The 24654-nt window shown below is 36.4% G+C and overlaps 1 protein-coding gene across 4 annotated transcripts; it reads left to right on the top strand.

Moving 5' to 3' along the window:
• The first annotated feature begins 9221 nt into the window (after positions 1-9221).
• Positions 9222-24465, top strand: apip (APAF1 interacting protein). Of its 4 annotated transcripts, none has more exons than XM_081605462.1 (8): positions 9222-9381; positions 13584-13652; positions 18446-18543; positions 20024-20072; positions 20179-20296; positions 22126-22261; positions 23670-23837; positions 23984-24465. In XM_081605462.1, exons 2-8 carry the CDS (start codon positions 13587-13589, stop codon positions 24081-24083), a joined length of 735 nt encoding a protein of 244 aa, XP_081461588.1. In that variant the 5' UTR covers positions 9222-9381; positions 13584-13586; the 3' UTR covers positions 24084-24465. The 4 variants fall into 4 exon arrangements, with proteins under 4 accessions (XP_081461588.1, XP_008403916.1, XP_081461587.1 ...); XM_008405694.3 differs by having other exon boundaries at positions 18443-18543; XM_081605461.1 differs by lacking the exon at positions 9222-9381 and adding an exon at positions 9406-11519.
• Positions 24466-24654: the final 189 nt, after the last annotated feature.

Below are 24654 nucleotides of genomic sequence, written 5' to 3'. Positions count from 1 at the left end.
CACATACAGAACATACAAAAGGCGGTCACATAATATTGGAGTTGGAAAATACATGTACGCATAGAAAGGGAGTTTGCTGCGACGATACAAGCAGCAGCCAACTTCAAGGTTTCTGCCTGTGCACTCTTCTCCAGTAAATCAGCTTTTGTGAGCAAGCTTATCTCTTCTTCCAAATTTTCTTTCTTATGTAATGGAAAAACCCATTACATAATTTGGCAAACAAGAATTTAATCTTACAATAAAAACTGTTTATGCTAAAATCATGATGCATGTTGTCTTTGTTGTCACTGTCGAAACTGGCCGAAAGATTCAGCTGCAAGTTAGGGTTGACATAAGAAAATATATAAGTATATATACGAAAATATATAAGAAAATGATATGTACTCCACTTCATATAGCATTTTAATTAGGGTATGGGAAACACATAGGAACTACACTTGAAACTGTGTGAAACTGGTTTAACATTTATTTATTTATTCACTATTTACTGGAAAACATACTTGAAACTGTTCAAGTCTTCAGCACATCATAAATTATGTTAAATTTTGAGACACATCAAACAACACACCCATCTCATTGCACTGTCTTATTCCATCTTCTGTCCTTCTCATGTCAAGAAAGACAGGAACTTAATTCCCCCTCTTTCCCTTGCCTTTGCCTGTAACCCTTTAAAGCTGTGATTTTTGACTTAGCTTGAAAAGTTTTGCCACAAACTCAGCTCTTTATCATCCCCCTGCAGGTTGTGTGTATTGTATACTACATAATGGCTGTTGTGATACGCTTGCACTTGACAAAACTGAAGCGTCACAGAAGAGCTGCAGCTCCAGGCTATCTGGCTCATACATGAAGTTGCGACATGCGTCATGAATTACTCAGCATGAGTGGGTGAGTGCTTGTCCAAGCTTGTATTCCACACCCAGCACAGGCTCTGCTTTCTGCCACCGGAAAGAATGGAATTTTACAGCATATTAGCTGTGATGCACAACATAATGAATAGGTTCAGGCACAACACTCGCCTTTACATGGGTGTAATGGTGAGTTTTCTGTGGCTAGACTCTGCTGTGATTCTCAGTCAGGCTCATTTCAGGGTTGTCTAGTCGGTATGTGATACAAGGTAGATTTCAAATTACGTCACACAGGAAGAATAAGTTCTATGATGTAAAGCATGAGGAAATAGACTGATGTTATGTTTAACACAGTCGCTTATTGAATTCTTTTGTTTTAGCTTTGTTCCGCATTTAAATGTTTTAGAATGATATGTTATAAAGAACAAAAAACAAACAAACATGGAAGTAATTACCTTCTGTTAAATCATGAATTACCTTTGATTAACCGGTTTTTACTTGTGTATATGTATTAATCAATTTTGTTTTGTAGGTTGCTGTGCACTGCTGACTTCTGCCCATGAGGTCCCCCTTGAAAATGAGATCTGGATCTCAATGGGGTTTGCCTGGTTAAATAAAGGAAATAAAAAAAAATAAATAAAAAAAATTGTGACAGCTGAGTTCAGTTTCACTACCCATACGCAGGCCTGCTTTCTGCCAGACCATTAGAATCAAGCGGTTGATTAAACTGAACTTGTGATACAATAAGAAGTGAGATAAAATATGTGAACACATTATGCCCTGATCTGATGGCATTCATGAACAGATGAGAAACTAAGTCACTGTCGCATTTATCAGACTAGAAGGACTCAAGTACTCATTAGGTTCGGTGAATAGTTACATTTTCTTGTAGCCCCAAGATGGTGCAGCTAACTTTTCACCATTAAAACATGAAATTATTATTTATAAAATAGAAATAACTTCCTATTTCCACAACATAGTGAATATTTTGTGGATTAAATAGGTTTATTTCATGATTTTATTTCTTTGTTGATGATCTACAATATTAAAGCTAAAAGATGTCACTGTGACAGATAAACTGACCAGATAAACTGACCACTCCAATACTTAAACAAGTACAGTGTGTAGAAATGTGAGAATTTTAAGAATTTAAAACATCAGAACGTTGATCCGTTTGAGATGTAACCGCAAGACCCAAACTTCAAAGGTTCATCTGAGATGGGTGAAATGGTAATGGCGCAATCCTTTTTCTAGAGACTTCAGATGTTTGGACTTGAAGCAGTATTTAATTTTGCCTGAATAGTTTTTTTTCAGTTTTCAAAAGCAGACTTGGTTATGAAGCAGCAAACACATAGCCCCCAGGGTTATGAGGTTTTTCATTAAAAATTCATTATATTTAAGCGATGGAAAGCAAAAAGCCAGTTTCTCAAAAGCAGTGTCTGTCCACAAGCACATTTGGCCAAGCATCTTATTTTTAAGGGTCTACATTTTAGCATACACATCATTTTCTCATGTGAATTCTTCAAGTCATTATCATAAAGTTTCAGACTGAATGTAGAAGATAAGAAGAAAAAAGTTCCTTTTCCCATTCTTGTAAAATGAATTATATGAATTGATAAACACTTGCAGGAACCCTTCAAGGGCATGTCCAATGGCCTTTCCAAGCCAATTAGCAGCTGTCCTCCCTCATCCTCTGCTTCACCGTTATCTCATGTTCCATGGAAGCTAACATTGTTCCAATGTCCAAAATCCCGAGGCAACTGAGCCCAGTGACCTGTGAACAGCAGCACTCAAATGTGCTGCCACTGTGGAAAAGAGGGAGAAACATTAGGGGTCCAGTGTGTCAGTGACCTGCATTAAAAATCAGAGGCAGCATGCAAATCCTGGCTCACTGTAAACATTTCTGAAAAATAAGAGCTTGTAATAACTGTTTTACATATAAGGTTATACAAAAAAAAAATACTTGAATGTTTCACCTCTGTGCTTTCAAAAAGTTTAATCCATTAGTTCTGCAGCTACAGGAGAGTGGGAGGAAAGGGAACGAGTGTAAACAGAAACCACAAAATAAAATACAGCACTTTATTAGATCCACGTCCTTCCATTTCACTCAGTTGTGTCAGCTGCTGGATGCAATTTTAACTTGCCAAATCATCCCGCGCTGCCTGGCAGCAAAGAAAATGATCTGTTTACATGGGAGGCAAATGACAGGGATTACCCTTAATGATTTATGCTGGCAACCATATGGTGTGTCTTGACTATGTTTAAAATATCACTGCCTCTTCCTAATTCTCCCAGATGGTGAAAAGCTGAGTGTGAATGCTAAATCGGAGGGAATCCAGCTGACTGCATCAAGCGCTGCCTTTACAGCAATTTCTCTTTCTGGACAAACATGCTGTGTGTTTCATCTATAAAAACCGACCGTAAATAATGGCCACAATAGTTGGCCACCCTCCAGGAAGGTGCCACCGTTAAGGAGAATAAACAGGCCGAGTGAGACTTCTCTGAGCAGAAAAAATAAACAGAGAGAAAACAAACAATCAAAGGTAATGGATGTGATAGCTGTAGATGATGCATAAAAGGTGTGAGGCTTAGAAGTAGAAGAACCTTCTATAAACCCGAGAAATTTCTCCTGAAGAGCAAATATCATGTCATTGTGGCTTCTAGTGTTATAACAATAAATGTCACAAAACACTGTAATAAAATTTTAAGTCTTTATTACTCATCCTTGGCAATGAAAATGACATGCAGTTTCTGGAGTGTAGATGGAAACCAGACTACCCACTCATGCAGAGGGAAAAACATGAACTTTATGCAGAAAGTTCCTGGTTGAGAGGTGAAACCAGAAACTTCCTGTTGCAAAGCAGTAGTGCGAGCAGCTGCAAAGCCTTCACATCAGTCTTCAGCACCAACTTTTGTAATCTTTAACCATGTATCCCCTTCAAGAGATATTAGTGACTGGCTACACTAAGTGAGAATCACATACCAAGGTTGTGATAAACTTTTCTTTTTTATTAGTCTTCATATTGTCGATTTTATAAATCTGTCCCTTCAAATTGATTTCTAAGTCATCATGTTGGAATGGTTTATTTTTAGTGATTTTGTTCTGACTCATTCATTCAAAATCTAATAAATATAGGTTTGGTGAGCTCTTAAGATCTCTATAGCTATAAGAAATTCATGAGAACACCAAATGCTGAATATTACAATTTAAAAGGTATGGCTTTTACCCTGCCAGTGCTTATTAAGGTCCAGATGAGTAACGTCCAGTCTAACAGCCCAAGTTCTAGTATTTTGCACATCCACGTGCTCTTAGAATATTGACAGAAAATAAACTGTGTTTTATAAAAAAGAAATGTCTGTTATTAGTACCACATAAACAATAAAATGTAGACTCAAGGGAAAAAAATGCTCCTCTTGTTGATGGCAAACACTGATCAGACGACATTGTCTAGAATAAATCAAACTAGGAGAGATGCAGTGTGAACAGGTGAATGAATGATTGCAGTGTGAAAAAGATTAGAGATCTCTGATTAGATAAAGTCCTAAACAAGTGCAGGTTATTCTACCTCTTATCATGCTGCAGCTGAGTTTTGTTTTAAATGTGTTGTTTCTTCAAGAAGTGGCCACTATCAGTTCTACTGAACTCAGAGGTTTCAGAAAACACTTTTTGTAACAAGCTGACTTAAAAGCCAATGAGGAAAAGAAAACTTGGTTTCAGTAACATTTTCCTCTTAATAATGAAATAATCATTTGCTTTTTTTTAATCTTTGCCTGAATTTAAAATTAGTTTGGTGACTTGGAACATGCTAAAACAGAAGAAATTCAATAAGACAGCATTTATTATTTTTAAAGATTTTTACTGACAGCAATCAGGCAGAAAATGGGCAGAGAAAGGGAGGTGGGGGCGACATGCAGCACAGATCGAAAGGTTAGGAAGTGAATCCCAGATGGCTGTGCCAGGCACTTATAGCCTCGTTATATGGGGCGCCAGCTCCACCACTACACCACAGGCTGCCAGAGAGGGCAAATACTTCTGCACAGTACTCGAGCTTTCCCGCAGCGTGAAGGATCACTGCTAAATCTGTGCAATGTTTTATTACAATTACCATGTTTCAGAAATCATATTCAAGCAACAAAAATCATGGTGAAATGAGTTTCGCTTTAAAATAATACCTGATTTGACTCCTGCTGAGAGTAGAGCTTGATTAATTCTGGCAACGCCTCTATGTTTCACTGAAGGAAGTGTCAGCTTTTGCTCACAAGCATTTGCAGTTGATTAGTTTCAATAAATCAAAAATGCCACATCTGAAGAAACATGTAAAGATAATCTTAATGCAGAATCTAGACCTTCTTTGTGAAAGGAAAGCAAGTTGAGATTGATAAAGCACGATACTTTGTTCAATTCAATAGAGCTCAATGAGAGCAAGACTGATGTAACTCTGGGCTTCAGGAATAGTCAGGGTTTAAGTAAGGCAAACGCGCAGCATACAGTCTTTTTTTTTCTTTTTTTAACCATGTGTTATGGCTCCAAAGGTAGCTTGCAGACATTGCTCTGTAGATAAAATGACAGCTCTATTAGAGAAGGTTTATCTTTGAAAAGTCAAAGATGAAGGAGCATTGACAGTGGAAAAAAGAACTAGAGTAAGTTGTCTTTCTCGCTATTCATATATACCTGATGTAATAACTTAAAACAACTTAAAACCAAAAAGAACAAGCTCAAAGGCCTTTAAAGTTGGTGCTTCACCACCTCAAATTCCCACACCGTCACACACAGATATCCAGACTTTTGTCTGATATGTGTGATGTTTTCTTTAAAAAATATATTATAGCATTTTTTTTTGCATCTTTTGTTGTTTTTTGTTAACAACTTTATATATGTATACCATTTCTGAGTCAATCAACGTTTTCCTCATTTTGATGTTTTTTTTTAAGTCTTATCTTTGTGTGGACATTTTTCCTACAACAATATTCCTACATTCGAGTTCTTCCGTGTCATGACATTTTCCAAACTTGTTATGCATTGCTTGTAGTTATGGTCAAGTCTGAAATCTCTTCCTCATATGCTCCAGATGCATGGGTGTCTGTAGAACTTGTTCTACACGATTTCCCTTGAATCACCTGATTTTCCATGGAAAACAAGTTATATGTAGCTGAAAAATTGTGCATCTACAATTTCCTTGTTCCTGCTTAAGTTTGAAGTATCTTTCCGATGTATCCTAGTCCATGATGACAGATATGATGAGATATGCATTTTCTTTTCTTGTGGTCTAGTTATTCAGTGCTTTGTCTTTGGTCTCTTCAAAGTATTTACATGTAGACTATTATTAATTTCATTTTACTCCACACAAAATGTAGAAACATCAGTCATTGTGAACTGTATGAAACCTATCTAATCATCATTTGCTACCAAAACACAAAAAAGACCAACATTCATGTCACTGATGCTACTGGGTAAAATCTTGACTCTTATTTTGCCAACAGCCTGACCTTATTTGACTTCTGTCAGAAAAAAAAAATATTGCTGAGACAGTTCTCGCTGCTTGTAACAATGTTTTTTGGAGCTCTTATTTCTACAGGGAGCCACAGTTGGAGTCTTGCCATCAGGAAACAAAGTAAACAGTAAGAGGAGTGCCTGATCAGAGCAACACTTTAGCCAGTTAAGAAAGAGGTCCAACAGTTAACATGTCAAGGCAAGTGTGAATGAAAGAAACCTGTTCAAATGTTAAATAAAAAGAGGTTTGCTTTTGGTTGCTGAACATATAAAACATGCCTGTATTTACTTGAAAGATGTCTGTGTGACTTCAATAGTGATTTCAGAAAATACAGTTGACACCAGATATTTACATACATTGAATAAAAAGAGACATGCACATTTTTTTCTCACTGACTGAAGGTAAATCAAACTAAACATTTCCTGTTTTAGGTCAGTTACAATTACCACAATTATTTCTACTTGCTTTATGCCAGAAATAGTCAACAATAACATTTTGTAGTGATTTCTTTGTAGCTTTCTACAAATTCAGAAGTTGACACAGATTTGTTTAGAATCACGGATAACTGTTTTTTAAACTGTATGACTTGTTTCAAACCTTTTGAATTTACTTCCACAAGCTTCTCACACTAGTGTTTCTGTCCCCATTATTCCATCTATTTTATGGAAATAACAGCCCCAAATTATCATAATACAAGCATCCCTGTTTTTCCTCCAAAAGTATTGATGATCATTATTGCGAAACAGTTCCACTTTAATTTCATCAGTCTACAGAATATGTCTCAAAAAATGAGACATATCCTGAAAGCAGCGTGTTCCAGGTGTGGCCCTTAATACATCCACAGGTGTGCCTCCATTTGTCTCAGATAATCTATCAGAAATTCCCAAAGCCATGTCATCATCATCTGGGCTTTCTCTCATTGTGTAAAGAGACAGTAATCAAACTTCTGCTTTTGAAGTCATTAATAAATAAATACATGACATTCCTTCTTTTATTATTATGGCATTTTGCAAATAGAAAATATTTTGGAAACTGTAACTGACATTGAGAAAAAAAAAGTGCCTGCATCTTTTTATTCGGTGTATATCTGGTATAAACTGGAAAAAAAAGACAAAAAAAACCCCAGCTATGTTATGACGTTGTAAAAAGGACAAAGTCTTGAAAACCTAAACAAACCAGGAAGTCAATGATCCTCTTGTTCTGAAACCAATACTCTGCTTTGTGTACAATAAAGCCTTCTCTGAGCTCCCTTAAGCTCCCCCTTAGCTGCTTGTTCAGTTCCTTTGTGGTGTCTACTTTAATTATCAAAAGCAAATCTCTCTGAACACTTCTTAAATATATTTCCTAACTCTCATTAAAAGCAAGCACTTTTTTCAATCAGTAACTCTAAAAAAGGGAAGACTTGTTTAAGACCTCAAAGTCTTAACAGAAATATTTACATCATGTCTTTGAAAAGAGTTTATTTGATCATTTTTCTTTCTTTTCGTGAGATGCTGACTGAAATGTGACAGTACTTTTTTCCAAAAACCTTCAGATTTAGTTTGTCTCAGACAACATCAATTGTTCAAACATCTCATTTTAATGATTTATAAGAATTCCAAGTTAGTTTTTAAAATACAGATGTAAATATTTAAGCCGTCAGGTTAAATGAGTTGTGTCCAAGGCGAGAACAAAAACTGTTCACTTTTGACTGCTGCAGCGATGATAAACAGTATTTCTATCATGCTCAGTATGTGCGTGACTCAGTAAAAGAAAACAACAAAAAAAAGTAATCTGAAACTGACAAAAGCTTGCCTGTTCTAAGGCATTGAATTACCTGTATATATCTGTCTTTGACACAATGATTTCTGTATTCAATAGATTAGTGAGCTCTTAGATGTCTGTTGTCTTAACTAAAGTTACATGCTGTATTTAAACTGCTTTTAAATGTGCCTTGACATTTATCTTTGAAGTGCCAATAAAACACTTGAATGACACAGATTGAAAGCATATAATTGTAACTATAACACATGTGCCAAGAAAACTGTGTAAAAAAAAAATCATGGTCTTTTCAATCCAGAAAAAAACATGGTGGAGTGCTTCATTAGACCATATTGTTCTGTGCCAAACCACTTTTTTTGTGGTTTGGCACAAAAAGGTGCCAAACCACCCCTGGCAATCTGCTATTTACCATCAGATTTGTTTTTCAAATAGCAAAAAAGATAAATAATACATGTAGATAGGTTATTATGTTCATTTAATTGCAACCTTTTGTCTGTCCTGACTGTGTTTTCTATAACCTAGATGCATAAACATAAAGCAGGGTAGGGGCCAACACTATTCTTAACTGTATTAGATGTAAATTAAGGTAAATTAACAATATTCTGATACATAATCTTGCAAAAAGTATTTTTACCCCTTCAGCTTTTCATATTTGTCATGTTACAATCACAAGCATCGCAGTATTTTTACTCTTTTATTTGTTTTTACTTTATGTGATGAGCCAACACAAAGTAGTGCATGTTTATGAAGTGTTTAGTTTTACAACTACAATTAAAAACAATGCATGTTTTGAAGTGCATATCCATCCCCCTTTGATAATCCTAAATAAAATGCAGTTGAGCCAAAGGTAAACATTTCAGGTCAAATACACTTTCAAGTCTCTCCTACAGAAACACAATCTGAAAGTCTTGTAAAATAGTCCTGAGTGATGTAGCTACATCCTATGGAAGCTGAAGCTGGGTCAAATCTCTTATTTCACATCAGGCAATAGGCTCGTTGTTGTATCCCCCAGGAGCAGGTTTTTGGTTTTCTAAAACACACCCCTTGTTACAGATTCAGGTCTACGGGATGGAACACCACAAAAAAGGGAAAGTGTGTTGAAAGAGAGCGCTAGATTGCCTCAGTTGTACTGACTGACCATCCCACCTCGTCCCCTGTAAGCAATCTGTAGCACAGGAGGACCACTCGCGTCATCGACATGTTTGGATGTCGCACGTGAATGACGTCACTGTGATCAGTTTGTAACTTTGTGAATTTAATCGTAGATTAAAAACCAAATTGCGGTAAGTAATTGTCCCGTTTATGTATTTTTTAAGTATTTTGGATCCCAATCTAATCAGCTGTGGTGAACTGCGTCATAATGAAGTTTCGTAAACCGAACGTCTAATACCAGCATGTTAGTCTCGGCTGTTAGCCGCTATATTATCATCAAACTTAGTGGAAAGACAAAAAGTCTGCTTTGAAGCTGGGGCCGGCTGGCATATTACAGGGCTCTTGTACATAAGTTAGTTAAAAGCATAATTCGAGGGAAGGAGCAATACCTTATTCAATAAAAAATGAAAAAGTTAGCCTAGCCACCTAAAGTATTATGGTCATGTACCATTTGCAGCTGCTCTAATTTAGCTGCTGATATATTTTGGAAAAATGCAGCCATTGTAGTTTGATTGTCTGCTTCTCGTGTGCTAAAAGTTAAGTGACCATAATTTAATGGATTTGAGGAAAGAGAAGTTTATTTATAAAGGACATTACAGTTAAACAACAAGCGAATTCAAAGTGCTTTAACAGTACATAGGTAAAGATTAGCCTTGTTTGCTCAATCTGGAATGCTTACATGGTAGCTTGGTTAATATGCACTATCGTTTATTAAGTAAATTAAAATAAAGAATACAAAAACAAACAACATTCGTAGGAAGTCACTGTTTTTTTACAGGTTTGTGGAAGTTTGTTCCAGATTGAAGGAGCAGAAAAACTAAATGCTGCCTCTCCATGTTTGGAGAATGCAAACATGGATTCTGGGGAAGCACAGTAAACTTGAACCAGAAGACCTGAGTGTTTTGGAAAGTTGATATGACAACATGCACTGCGACAGACTGGCGACCTGTCCAGGGTGAACTCCAGCTAACGTTCTCGCCCGGAACGTCAGCTGGAGATAGGCACCAGCAACCCTCCCGACCCCACTGAGGGACAAGGGTGTAAAGAAAATGGATGGATGGATGGATGGATATGACAACAACAGATCTTTAATGTATTATGGTGCTAAGCCCTTCAGTGATTAGCTACAGAGAGCCAATCCAAGAACTAGAACTGGGGTGATATGCTCTATTTTCGCCGTTTTAGTGAGAACAGCAGGTGCAGCTGTCTAATTGACTTTTTAAGCAAACCTTATAAGTATATGAGGGCTGAATTTAGAATGATCCAGGAATGAGGGCAGATAAAATAACTACCAAAACAGAGTATATATATATATATATATATATAAAAACAAAACTATTCAAATGCAAAACTAAAAATGAAGAACAAGAAAAACTGGCCCTTTATCCACAGACAGTCATTGCAGGATTCCCTTTATAGTAACAAATTGGAGTAAACATAAGTTTATAATAATATACATTATTGCTTTTATATTATGCGAATAATATGGAACATCTATTCCAGCCAACACCAGATGATGCAATTACCATTTTGTCATTCAGCATTTTATTTATTCTAGTTGTTCAGCTTAAATTGAATTCACAAGAGCTTCCTTGATTAGGAAATCCAGTAAAATAAAGCATCCAAATATATCTGCATAGGCTATTATCAGATTCACGGAGCGCTATCCCAGAGCCCTGTTGAATGTCTCTAACTCACATTTTCCTTCTTTTTCTTTTTCTTTTCCATCATCACAATTTCCCCAACACTTTAATGAGTTTAACCATTTTGGACACTAATTTCCATATTATGTTTGGACATCAAGGACAGTGATATCAACAAAACTTGATAATTAGTGTCTACAGTTTTTTACAGCAATAATCAAAGTCCTCTTAAGTCATTTTGTGTTTGCCATTAATACCATGAGGTGTTTATCCTATAGTGGATTTCCACAGTAAAGTGAATTAGCAGTCATTATCGCAACGCCGATGTCCGTAATATTACTGTAACAAAAGGCAACTTGGATGCAATATTGGCAGACAAATATTTCAGGCGCCTTGTATTAAATAAATCAGTGTTTTTTATTAGCATATTTGGCCATTTGTATAGTTTCATATCCCCACACTAGATATGAATCTTAGTTGCCAAGATCAGAACTCTTTGATATTTCTGTGGCATTGTGTGTGTCGCTGGAATGGAGAGGAGTGAGAGAAATGTTGGGATAATTGTACTATATTCAGCAATATTTGCTTTTGTTTTCCTGATATCATGCCGCCCTGTTCCTGAGCAGGTAGGATTAATCAGATGCAATTACTTTTTATTTGCTGCAAGTTAATTTGTTTTATGGACCGAATTTAGTTATGCCAGTCATTTATATTAAGCTCCATGTTCTTTTCAGGTATGTGTCAGTTGACAGTGCTTAAGCTAGGATATTCTTATTAAAATTTCATCTCATGATCGCATTTCACCCTCTATAAAGATTTGCATACTTTGTTTAATGATAGCATGGCTCATCAAAGAGTCTGTGTTCTGACATGTAGAGTCAGAAATCTTTCGTTGGAAACAATTCAGTTGTAAAACTAGTGAAAACTGGCTTTTTATTAGAGCTGAACGGCTCCACCTGCGTTTGACAGAGACCCAAGTTGGACCGAAACTCTCACTAGTCACACATTTCTGATGCAAGAAGAATGTTGGATTGCATTTTACTCAAGTCACTATGACAGTGACAACTACTTACAACAAAGCATACATGATCACTGTTTTGGATCCTTTAGTTTTTTAGAAATATATAATTTCAGTCCAGATTTGCAACAAAAAGTAAATTACTTCATACAAGTCAGAGCAGAGAAGTTATATATTTATAATCTCCTGGTTTTACCTGTAAATCATTTCCTACAAAATCACAATAAATGGGAATACAATTTATAGTACCCCCCTTAAACTGCCTGCCATGTTCATGATATGGACCAACTGCTAATTCCTTTGCAGCAATTACATCTAAAAAAAGCACTAACATGAAAAGCATCATCACTGTAATCAGTATGTTCATTATATATTAATGCTTTGTCTCTAAATAATATATTTGAACAATTGAATGAAGTTTGACTGCCCCTGAACCACATGATAGATTGTAGTGGCTGAACTAACATTAATTATTTTTTTGTTTTCATTTAGGTTTTAAATTTTTGTACATATAAAATCATTAGACGCTATATGTTTAACTTTTTTTCCTTTCACATTATTGGTTGAAAAGTTTGTAATGTATGGAAGTTTGTTTCAGCTACTGGTAAAAAAAAAAAAAATACAAATTGAGACAATGTCGCGCGCACGCGAACACACACACACACACACACACACACACACACACACACACACACACACACACACACACACACACACACACATTTCTTCTTTGGACAGTTAGAATATATTTAACAGTTAGAACCAAAATCTGTCATTAATTTATGTGTTTGTAATTGTTTAGATTACTTTGGTAACTGTTAGACCCTTCCATTAAGTTGAGAAATTAAGAACACACCGGACCTGCTTGATGGAGGTTTGCTGTTTTGGGCAAATGTCCGGTGTGATGACGGGAGGTTTTTGTAAAATTATTTTCTGACCACTTTTTGAACTTGAAACGTCAGATTAAGTTAACTTTCATTTTCAACTAAGTTGTAAGAGATTTTTTTCTATGTTGTTGATATTTTAACAAATAAAGGATATATATTTTTTCAATCAAGTCGGAAGTGTTTGAAAGAATCAAAACCACCTGTTACCACCCACAGCACTGGGCAGTGCGGAGATGCAGCGGGAAACATGTCTGATGGGGAAACGCGGATCGAGAGGGGATGCCCGCTTTATCCTGGATCTTGATTTTGAGATACCATCTCATTATTTTGAGATAATTATTTATTTATTTATTTTTTTTACCAGAGGTGGCAGAGACAGGCTTCCATAGTAATTATATACAATATATTTTCTTTAGAAGAAAAAAAGATGAGTACAAGTTTTCACTGTTGAGACTAATTCAAAATAACAGTGGGCATTTTCCAGTGGTGCGCAATTGTCTTTCAGTTTAATACAAAACTACAGTTACTGTCTTATAGTGGAAAACGATGGAAGAAGTTATAAGGTATTCAGATCTCCACCTCCCAGCTCTTCCTTGGTATTTCCACTAAAATGTTTCCACTGGGTAATTAGTTGACATCAGGAAGCTAAGTTTAATAGAACAATTTTCCTTGTAACTCAAGAGCCCTAATCCTGTTTTATTTGACATAAAAAATGCACAGACGTCTTCTAATGAGGTGCTGAATTGTCATCTAATGCATTTAATGGTTTTCTCATTTTCTCACAGGAGATGTCGGCCTTGTGTGGGACTAGCAACGGCTCTTCAGATGTGTGGCAAGATGCCGCAGAGAAACAAGCAAGTATAATATTACTCATAAGCACAACAGACTTTGAAGCCTATAAAAAGAGAAACTAGAGTGGAGTAAAGAACAAAAGTGCTTATTTTTTATCCTGTCGACTTTTTAGCAAGTAAAAGGTGAATGCTGTCTCAGCATTTTTATAGCTGAATATACACTGCTCAAAAAAATAAAGGGAACACTAAAACACTTAAGTGTTCCCTTTATTTTTTTGAGCAGTATATATAAACAGGCAAATAGAGCATTTTCTTTTATAAACCATCTAAAAAAAATAAGGAAGTATGAGACTAGAAAAGGTAATAATATTAATGTAGAGTTGAGAACAAATGTGATTTTTAAATAACAGCGTGGAGATGTAAAATAAATTTTAAACAACAAATCCTTGCTACTACTTTCAGTGTGTTGCCTGCATGCGGAAAGTAAAAGATGAAATGGTAAATGCAATCACAGCGACTGGAAAAACAAAAGGATACCAGAACATGATAGAATGCTGAAACATAGTCCATTCAAAGCTGCAAAATAGGCTGTAAGAAAAGAGCCTTATGTTCGAATAAGCTAGACACTAGCAAACATACAAGCGTTCCAGGATTGGCACAAGGTTTATGAGTGTAAATCCAAGTTTACTTGACACCTAACTCGGTGTCAGGGATGTACCATCAACCTCTGTAGACATGATTCCAAAGCAGGCAAATTGAGTTTTGCAACACATTTTCTGGTCAGATGTGACCAGTCTTAGTATATTTTTATTAGGGGGCTCTGAAGGAGTTAAGCCTACAGTAATTCTAGCCAAGCCGACCGCAGTTCGCATGTTTGCATGAGAAAATGCCAAAATTCTGTCTGACAAGATGACTCCCAGTCTGCAGAAGCTTGGCAGAAGAGCTGCATGCCAGCATGATAACGCCTCAAAGTACGGTGCCAAAATTGCATAAGAGCTTCTAAAGAACCTTACCTAAAAAAAAAAAGGAAAGAAGGAAAAATCACATCTCAGCCAAAATCTCAACATAAACTGCAACACTAACATTGTGCATGCCAAAGAGTAGTGAGAAGGGGGGAAAAAAATAATTTCCTGCTAATAACCGGTTTACTGACCTTGGCTGCACTAACCGTCTCATGAGTCTGTAATTTTTTAGTGTAGTCAATTTGTTAATTTTTTATAGGAACAAACACACAAATGTCGAGAGATGTATTTACATGTTACGCTACAACATCAACTGCTAATTAAGAAACGAGACAGCTGCACTAATTTATATCATGAACATTTTATGTTGTGAATGTAGATTATAGTAAGAAAATATTAGTAACTTTTCAGTCAGTTTAATCATCCTGATCAGTGTGTTTTTTTGTTTTATCTTACTCAAATTGAGATCCTTGTGATTTCAGGCTCCAAATTTGATTAAAGTTTTACTATTAGTTACTTTTTGCAAATCCAGTCAGGTTACCAATTTTCTTATTGTTTTATAATAACAAATAACGCATAGTTGGGCTCTCTTTTAACTATAAAACTACATTAACATTTTTTTGTATAGATTTAGTTGAGTGTTGGACACATTTGTCAGAGATTTTTTTTCTATATTAACGTGTCAACATCACAGAGTTTCTGCAGATTTTTCAGCTGCTCCACATCCAAAAGGCACTCTGTTGTAATGAGATCTTAGCTTGTTTATGTGGATACCACTGGAGGAGTCATCCTTGTGTCCAAAAAAGTGGTTTGAGTTCATTTTAACTTTGTTACATGGTGTTTTATCCTCCTGGAAGTTTTAGAACAGAAATTCCAAATGTAATTCGAGTCCTCAAGGGCCAGAGTTATGCAACTTTTAGACGTCATTCTGCTTCCAACACATCTCATCCTAGTGCTAAAACTTTTTTATCAAAAAAAAGAGAGTTCGAAATGGCCATGTAGTTTCAGCAAATTTATTTTCGGTTTGTCAAATTGCACAATTGTCTGGTCAATAGAAACACAGCAAATGGCCCCTCAGGTCTAGAGCAGGGATGTTCAAAGTACTTTTTGTAACATGGACCAAGAGTTCTCAAATGGCAAAAATAAATAAAAAATCTATTTTAAAAACTGAAATCACAAAAAGCTTTATTGAGATTTTTTTTTCCTTTATGTTCTGAAAAATAACTTTTCCTACAATCTTTTCCTACAATAGGTTTAAATTGAATGCGTCCAGACTTTTGTTTGGGTTTCCTGAAAACGTTTCAACACGCGTCTGTGATTCTTTGTCAATCTGGAGGCTTGAAGTTGAGCAACTTGCTGTTTTGTAAGCACATGGAGACCCATCTTCTTTGAAACATTCCCCTTAATCAACAGCCTGCTCATTCCTCACCTGGCTCATTTGGGTCTTTTGTTTGGAGTGGGTTGTGTGCTTGGTCACTTGAATCATGACGGTATTGCTTATGCAATTTCTTTGGAATGAGTTTCAAAACAGGGTTGGAGATGCTTGAAAGCTGAAACTCCTCCTCAGTCCAGTGTTGGTTTTTGTCTTTTGACTAAAAATGAATTTCTTTATCTCTTTCAAGCTATCTGTTGTTTTTGTCCGAAATCTGGACTTTATTGTCATAAAAGGTGTCTGCTTTACTCTTGAGGTGCAACTGAAATAAAATGGTCAGATTTTCTTTTATTATTATTATTTTCTTTTTGTAGGAAAGAAATGTGTAAATGGTTGTAGTCCAAAACTTCTAGAACATTTGGCATGTTTTCCTTATTAAAAGAAAGTGAACCACTTTAGTAATTTAATTTGAACTTGATAGAAGGAACTCAAAAAGATTGTCTATTTTCAGCAATAAAAACATGATTTAGTTGATTTTTTATTTGAAAACATTTAGCCAAGTTTTATTAATTTAATGAAACACAGATTTTGGTGTGCCAAGATCTGCTTTAGTGTACTAGTCAGTGAAAAGATGTGGTATTATTTACTATGAAAAAGTAAAGCAGAAAGCTAGATTATGAAAATATGAATACTTTGTGCTATAGCTGACATTTTTGCAAGAGGATTTTAAGAAGTGAGCCATAGTTTTGTCCTAATTAAAAATAAAAAAGAAATCTTTGTACCAACTGCCTTCACTGATGGGACCAATTTGTATCATTTCGGAGCCGCACTTTGGTCCCCTCTGGTCAAGAGTTTAATCCCATAAATTAGAAGATGAAAGAGTAGAAATGTTCAACACCAATCTTTAGGTGCACTGTCATGTTTAATTGATTATCAATTAGTAATAAACCCCTGAGCGGGCCAAGAAAATGTTATCCACATTTTTGCACATGCAGCAGCCTGAAATGTTGATTTAGAGCATGTTAGATTCTTGTTTTCATGTTGTTTATGCCAGATTCTGACCTTCCTGTCTGAATGCTGCAACTGAAACCCAGACTCAACGAAGTTGATGTATTTCCAATCTGTTATTGTCCAGTTTTGGTCAGCTGCCTCTCTGTCTCATCAAACCAATCTGCTAATTCTCCTCTGACATCAATAGGGTATTTTTGTTCACTCAACTGCTACTCACTGGATATTTTCTCTATTTCCGATTGTTCTCTGTAAACCCCACTGATGGATGTTCCTGAAAATCCTAGCAGATCAGCAGTCTTTGAAACACTCAGAGCAGACTGTTAGGCCTTAGCTATTCAAAGTCCTTTAAATCTCCTTTATTTCTCGTTTTTGTACTCAAGTTGGACTTCAGCAAGTTGTCCCTGCCATGTCTAAATGCCTAAATTCATTGAGAAAAGGTGCATCGAGAAGGTAGATTATGTTTTATTCTGTCGTTTTAGACAAAGTGAAGCATTTTCTACATAGTTAGTCTGGAATATAGTTTTCATAAATTATGAGCACAGAATTCAGGATATTTTTTTATCACATATGCACTGATCAAATCATATGTAAAGTTGGGGTATTATGTATGTTTGAGAAATCCTTTAAACACCCGTGGACATGGCAGCCATTCCTCCTTTTCCACACAGCTCCTCCTTGGAGCTTCAGTATCCGAGCCAAGCTTCTGCCTCACAGACCACACCTCCCCACTCACCTCCTCCAGACTAGTGGCAACAGCAAACACCTGGTGGAGCTGCGCATATGCCGAGCTCGTCACATAAGCTACTTCTCGGCACAACGCTCCTAAGAACAATATTAAAGATTTAATGGAGAAATATTGATGTGATGACGTGCTGAAGGCGGAGTCTCTGAAAGAGCAGGAGTTTCTTAAAGCAACAGAGATCCAATTTCAAGGTGTTAAAATGCAAAGTCCAGTTTCTTTTAAGTCATGCTTGATTATAACATACCTGTTCCATTTTTTTCACTTCTGATACCAATCGAGATGTCTGAGGTTTAGTATCGACCAATACTGATCAGATACAGAAAAATGGTGCTGAATCGACTTAAATGCACCAATTACTTCAAAAGCTTGGTCAAGCATGTAAAAACAGAACTTTATTTTGTTCAGTCAGTGGAATTAGGAGTACAATAGTCAATTTAAAATAAATAAAGTGAAACTGACAAAAACAATATTTTGATTTACTCTCTAAATTAAATGTAATAGTTGCTGGATTGTGCTATTAAAGGGCACTCTGTGCCTGGAAAATACATAATACTATCTCTTTGGAATGTGTTATTTGTCTATAAAAACAACTTACAAAAATATTTTATTTGTTATTGCTCCCATTTCTGCTGTTATGGCACATCTGAAATGACATTGTTCAACTATAATTCCCTTATTTCTTAGTGAGTGGTTTTGTGTGTGTGTGTGTGTGTGCGTGCGTGCGTGCGTGCGTGCGTGCGTGCGTGTGTGTGTGTGTGTGTTGCAGGAGAAGGAGCATCCCCGTGTTCTTATTCCCGAGTTATGCCGGCTCTTCTACCAGCTTGGATGGGTGACAGGGACTGGTGGTGGGATCAGTTTGAGACGAGGGTTCGTATATGGATATATTTGCCGCAGAGTAATGCGGGTTTATTTTTATTCTTTGTCGTCCGTCTGTGATTGCCTATTCCATCTACTTTAAGAAAATTCCTTTCATCTGCCCTCCTGTTCTGATGTCATATAACTTGTTGCAAATGTCCAACAGTGCCAAATATGAAGTTTTATCCATGAATTAGCTGTATAAAGTTCAGTAGGAGGTCAAGGCAGTGTTTGCAAATTGAAGGTAAAGGCAACAATTCTGTTACAACAAACTGGAATTGAAATTGAAGGCTTTGACAGGTTATTACTTACTTGAATGAAATCTGTGGTTTTGGCTGCTACAAAGAAAGTACCGCCCATTAGCAAATCTCTGTTTGAAATGTACAATTGCAGACATTTATTGAAGTCAACAAGGGATCATGATGAAACATCCAATAAGCTAAATCAGACTCACTGACTGCCGCTCCATGTGCATTGGTATTTCAGACAGAAAAACACTGAAACGCTAAAATGAGTCAAAGAAGAATTTCCCTTTCATCTTGTTTAATGACCATGCCCGAGATTCCCATATAAAATTCCTAGTCCCTCTGCAGCGTAGACCCTGTGCAGAGGCTGTTTTTTCATCCTCTTCAAAAACAAAATCTAAATTTGAAATAACCTTGCCTTTAAAGAATTAGTCTGGGCCCAACATTTATTATCTCCTCATTGTGTTTTCAGATGATAAACAATTGGATTCCTTGAGGTAACGCAAACAAGATTTTCACAAGCATAGGTTAAATTGATCAAGCAATTGAGTGGATATTATCCTAATGTTATAGGATGATATAAAGAAAATGCTTTTTCTTTTGTTTTGTGAGTGCAGGCATGGATGTTAAGTTTCGATCCCCCGGCTGCAGTTTTGGTTTGACTCAGAAATGAGTCACAGACTAAGGCAGCCTTGTCAAACCATCCTATCAAAATCAATAAAATGCCTCTTTCTCTGGACACGTTAGCTCGATAGGCTTCACTACAATAGCTTCATCCTTTGCATTCTATTTGGAAACGCTAACACTCTACAACAAGATTATTCCAAAGATTTAGAGAGGATCATCTAGCACCTTCGATTTAATGCTGCAGTTCTGCATTTATTTACATTTCATTGCAGACTCTCTTCTATTCGATGCTGCCACTGAGCCTGCGTAATGTGAATTTTTGCAGCAAATTCAATGTAGTAGTTGGAGAATAAGATCTATTGACATGCATTGTAATCATATTTACCTTCTATGCCAGTTGTTGACAGAAATTCAAATCTAATGTAACAGAGAAGCGAGAATAAACGTAATTTAGGATGTGGGGTTTGTAATGGGGGATTTTTTCCCCCATGTTTTATGATGGCATTTTTTTTTACAAGGCAGGGAAAACACAAGCTTAGTTCAAAGAAAACGTCATGCTCTTGCAGCTTTTTCTTTCTTCTCTTGGCAATAATGTATAACCACTTCTCTATAACTCATAGTGATCAGATCTACATTGCACCATCAGGCGTTCAGAAGGAGAGAATACAGGTGAGCAGTTTTCAACCTAACTATAAAGTGTTCACAATAAAGATGACTCACATTTCTCAGTAGCTCTGTGGCTATTTCTCATGCTTTATCTCTTGATTGTATTCAGCCAGAAGATATGTTTGTGTGTGACGTAGAAGAGAGAGACATCAGTTGTCCTCCTGCTTGGAAGAAGTTGAAGAAAAGCCAGTGTACGCCACTTTTTATGAACGCCTACACCATGAGAGGTTAGTCACTCCTCACACATGGCGTCGCACTTATGCTAACCTGTTTCTACCCATCTGTACCTTTTAATATGAACGTTACAAGTCATCCATTTTGTGAGTGCAATCATTCATTTTAAAGTTCCATAAACTTTAAACTTCAGCAAAAGACTGGAGGAGAATTTAAATTATAGGGTGTGAGGAATGGACCTGTCCGTGTCTGAACTGCAATTTGAGTTTGTCAGTGGCCATCTTATTCTTTTTTTTTTTCTTACCGAAAGACAGCATACTTTAAGAAGAGAATGAAACTGGAGATTCAAATTTTATGAATTTCCTTTAAAGCTAGTTATAGATTTAACCCTAAAGGTTAGGGTCTATAGCAAACACATTCAGGGCTTCATTTGTAAGTGAAAATATGGTAGGTGAAAGTTGTATTGATCTAATATTTTGTGCATGAAGTGAGTTCTTTTGAATGGGAGCTGTGTGTTGCAATGAGTTGTTTGTCCCTCACTGTTATATTATTTATGAAATGGACAAGAGCCAGTTGGAGTTAATGAAGTATATAAAAGCTTTAAAGTGTTAGTTCCAACTTTCTTTCCTGCTTTTCTTACAGATTAAAGTTATTTTAATGAGATCCCAAATAAATTTCCAGTGATCAGTTTTCTCTGGTTGTATGGAGCATAGAGTAATGCAACACTGCATGTCAGCTGGCAAAATGAAGGGTACTACGCTTTTTCTTTGTAACAAACAAAAGAAACAAAGTGAGCTCTTGAAAATGTTTCAGATGTTAAGAATATTAAAAGACCTCACATATCACTGTTTTTAAAACTACTGTGGTAAGCCATGAGCAGCAGATATGTTAAAAACCAACTACATGCTGGCTACCTGAGCAGATAGCTTGGCTAATTAACCATGCTCAAATTATACATGTCAGATAAATTTACATGTTTTCATTGGTAGGAATAATATTGTCATTTTCAGTTTTACTAAAAAGATCATGTTATACATTTTTATTTTAAAGTTTTGTACAAATGCTGTGACATCGCAAAACAGAGTTTAGCTTAACCAAGATTATAATGCAATTAGAATCTCATATCAAATCATGTCCAATATCCACTGAAAATGAAATCACATCAGATGGGGTGAATGGAAGTTGTTACAAAGTTTCCTATTTTTTACAGCACTATGTCAGCTTAATGTATTCAAGACTTAATTCAGTGATCAGATAAATGAAATGTGCTGCAGGGAGTTTGAGTCAGACTGGTTTTAGATCCTTTTTTTGCTGGTTCATTTTAGACTGAACTTGTAGCAACAATGTTCATGCTTGAAGACATGTTGTTAAAGTTTCCCTACCGTTTGCCTGTATCACTTATCCTTTCCCTTTCCCACCCTGTTTTTTTTTTCCGAAAAACAGGGCAAAAATTCTCTGTTTTTTGGAAAAAAACAGGGAATTTAGAAGCGGTTGTCTTGCCCACAGCTAACCTGCATGATAATCACAGGATAGCTAGCAAAAATCTCCAGGAAATGCTTAATAAGGCCATCTCACATATCTTACATGTGGGAGTTGTGATTTTAAGAAATGCTGCAGTTTTCATATAAAAGCATTAAAGAGTGTCCACTAATAAAGGCAAAGTCAACAATGGTCAGTATTTCAAAAAATCTCTCACTTCAAATTGATGCTCAGTCATTAAAATTAGAATCTATCAACATACACAATTTAGTTTTTTCTTTCATATTTCACCATGTGTTATACTTTATTCCTTAAGTTGGACCGTAAATAACATTTAATAGAGAATGCACCGGAGTACAACACTTAAAAACCTGAAATTGTTTATCCCTTTGCTAAAACTCAGGGGCACAGGCAGTTATACACACCCACTCCAAGGCTGCTGTCATGACAACGCTGCTGTATCCTGGCAAAGAATTCAGGATAACACACCAAGAGATGATAAAGGGGATTCGTCAGGGCACCTCAGGCACAAACTATCGGTATGTAATCAAACGGCAAGCATTAGTAAAGTCAGGAGAAAGGTTTAATCTCCTGGTTAAAGAGAAACATTCGGCTCATCAACAAACATTTGTAATTTAAATGAAAACTTTCCCTCCGAAGTTAATTTATCAATGTGTTGCTCTGAAACAGGTTCATCCACTGTGAAATGTTATGGTGGAAACTTTCACCCTCCTCTGGTTACGCTGCTTTTTGGCTTTTGTCCTTCACCACTCCTGGGAAAGGCATAAATCATCGTACATCTGATTCACTGCATGCACGTACTATTTCCCCATAATAAGTGTTTGCCAGAATTTTCTCTGACAGTGTGCCTACATGGCCCCGTCTTGCCATTTCTTTTCCCAGTGAACCTGACGCACACTCATCTGATGGTTGATTGGATTTGTTAACATTTAAGACTTGTCTGCACTGCTTCTGAAATGTCCACTGTTTGGTTTCCCACAGTTAGTTTTAGCTTTACGAAGATTTTAACCAAAGCAAACTACTCAACTATCCAATTTGTTTTGTCTTAAACATAATGAAAATGATTGTTTTGCTTCACTTATTGCCTGAAACGAAAAATGCAGCAGACAACACAGGAAAAGAGAGATGTATATTTCTAATGACTATTTAAGTGCAAAGCCAGAATTATATGTTGTTTGTATCAAAGAAACGTTATGGTAGTTAACAGTGGATTGTAAAAAGGTTCCTGCCCTTTAACTTTCTTACATCTTGTCATGTCACAAACCAAAAGGTTCCATGTACTTTATGTGCTTGGCCAAACAAAGTAATCATTTTGAGGCCGTAGCATAACAATGCTCAGGTTTTGAAATTTTATTAAAGATTCTGAAAAGTGTAACGGGCATTTATATCCAGCTCCCCTGAGTCAAAACTTTGTGCAACTGCATTTCTCTTTAACAGGTTTTCTTCTAGGTTTGTCTTCTAATTAGCACAGTTTGGGAGAATGTTTTATGACTTGACCCTGCTGATATACCCAGGACTTTTCCTCAGTCCTCTCTGGTGTGCTTCCTGGTCTTCATGATTCATTGTTCATTCATACTTTTTTTTTTTTCTAACAAACCTCTGAGGCTTTTCCAGAACAGCTTTATGTGTATAGAGATTAGACTATATGCAGCTGCCTCTTTATTTAGAAATGAGGTGGTTCCTGAAGAAATATAGACTTAATTTTAATCAGGAATATCGGATTCAAAGACGCTAAATAGCAACACATTTGCTCTTTTCAGGTTGTTATAAGTGTATTGAAGTTTGTGGTTGTAGCAGCCTGGGATGTGGAACATTTCAAGGTGTGATGGTGCTTTGTAAGGGACTGAGATTCTTGCTATAAAATGGACAGCTTCAGAAGGTTTCAATAATTTGTGCCTTTTTGGTTTTGATACTTGGCTTTTGTAGGTATGATGACATGCTGGTAGTTCCTATTATTGAAAACACACCAGAGGAGAAGGACTTGAAGGACAGGATGGCCCGAGCGATGGAAGAATACCCGGATTCATGTGCAGTTCTTGTTCGCCGGCATGGCGTCTATGTTTGGGGAGAGTCTTGGGAAAAAGCAAAAACAATGTAAGCATTTATTTTTTCCAGCAATATTTTTTCCCTAATAAATCTAACCTAGCATATACACTATATTTATTTTATTATAGTTAAGCAAACACGTTCAACTTCTACTTTTCATGTTAATTATTTCCCTAAATCATTGTGTTTTACAGGTGTGAATGCTATGATTACCTGTTTGATATTGCTGTCCAGATGAAGCAGTGCGGTCTGGACCCCTCAGCCCTTCCGGTGGAAGAAAAGGGAATAGTGTGACATTTACTGGTGCTTATTTTTGAGACATTTGTTACAGAAAGGTTAGCCGAGTTCAATCAGGGGAGCAGATTGTAATCATTTGCCTTTCACGGCAGCCCGCCTCAAAATGGATGAAATGTGATGGTGAGGGCAAATTCGGGGTTGAAGATCGAGTGCCTGCAATCTGGAGGTAGCTGCAGGTACACTGTAAAGCACTGTGGGACAACTCACAAGAGAGTAGCTGTCAAACCAATGTCCTCAGGTTCAAATGCCTTTCTGTTCAAGCCTGGCTGCACTGAAATCAAGGAATGGCTGCATGTCAGAGAGAACTAGAGCACAGATCTCACTTAATCTGTAATACTTTTAACTTCTTTTGCCTCGGCGAATAAAACATGAGATGTCAGTTGTGACTTGGATGATTTATTTTTTTTGTTTACTTATCTGTCTCTTTGATTTTTGTAAGCCACATTTCATATTGAACAACTCATTTACAAATGAGACAAAACTTTGACTGGTGGAATAAAAATCACAGCGTACTCTCGAGTGCCTGTGGTCATTTTGTCAAACATCTTTTACAGAAAATAACTTTATG

The sequence above is a fragment of the Poecilia reticulata genome, chromosome 3, assembly GCF_904066995.2.
Source record: "Poecilia reticulata chromosome 3, P_reticulata-male-v2, whole genome shotgun sequence".
Lineage (NCBI taxonomy): Eukaryota > Metazoa > Chordata > Actinopteri > Cyprinodontiformes > Poeciliidae > Poecilia > Poecilia reticulata.
This window is presented reverse-complemented; position numbering and strand designations above follow the sequence as displayed.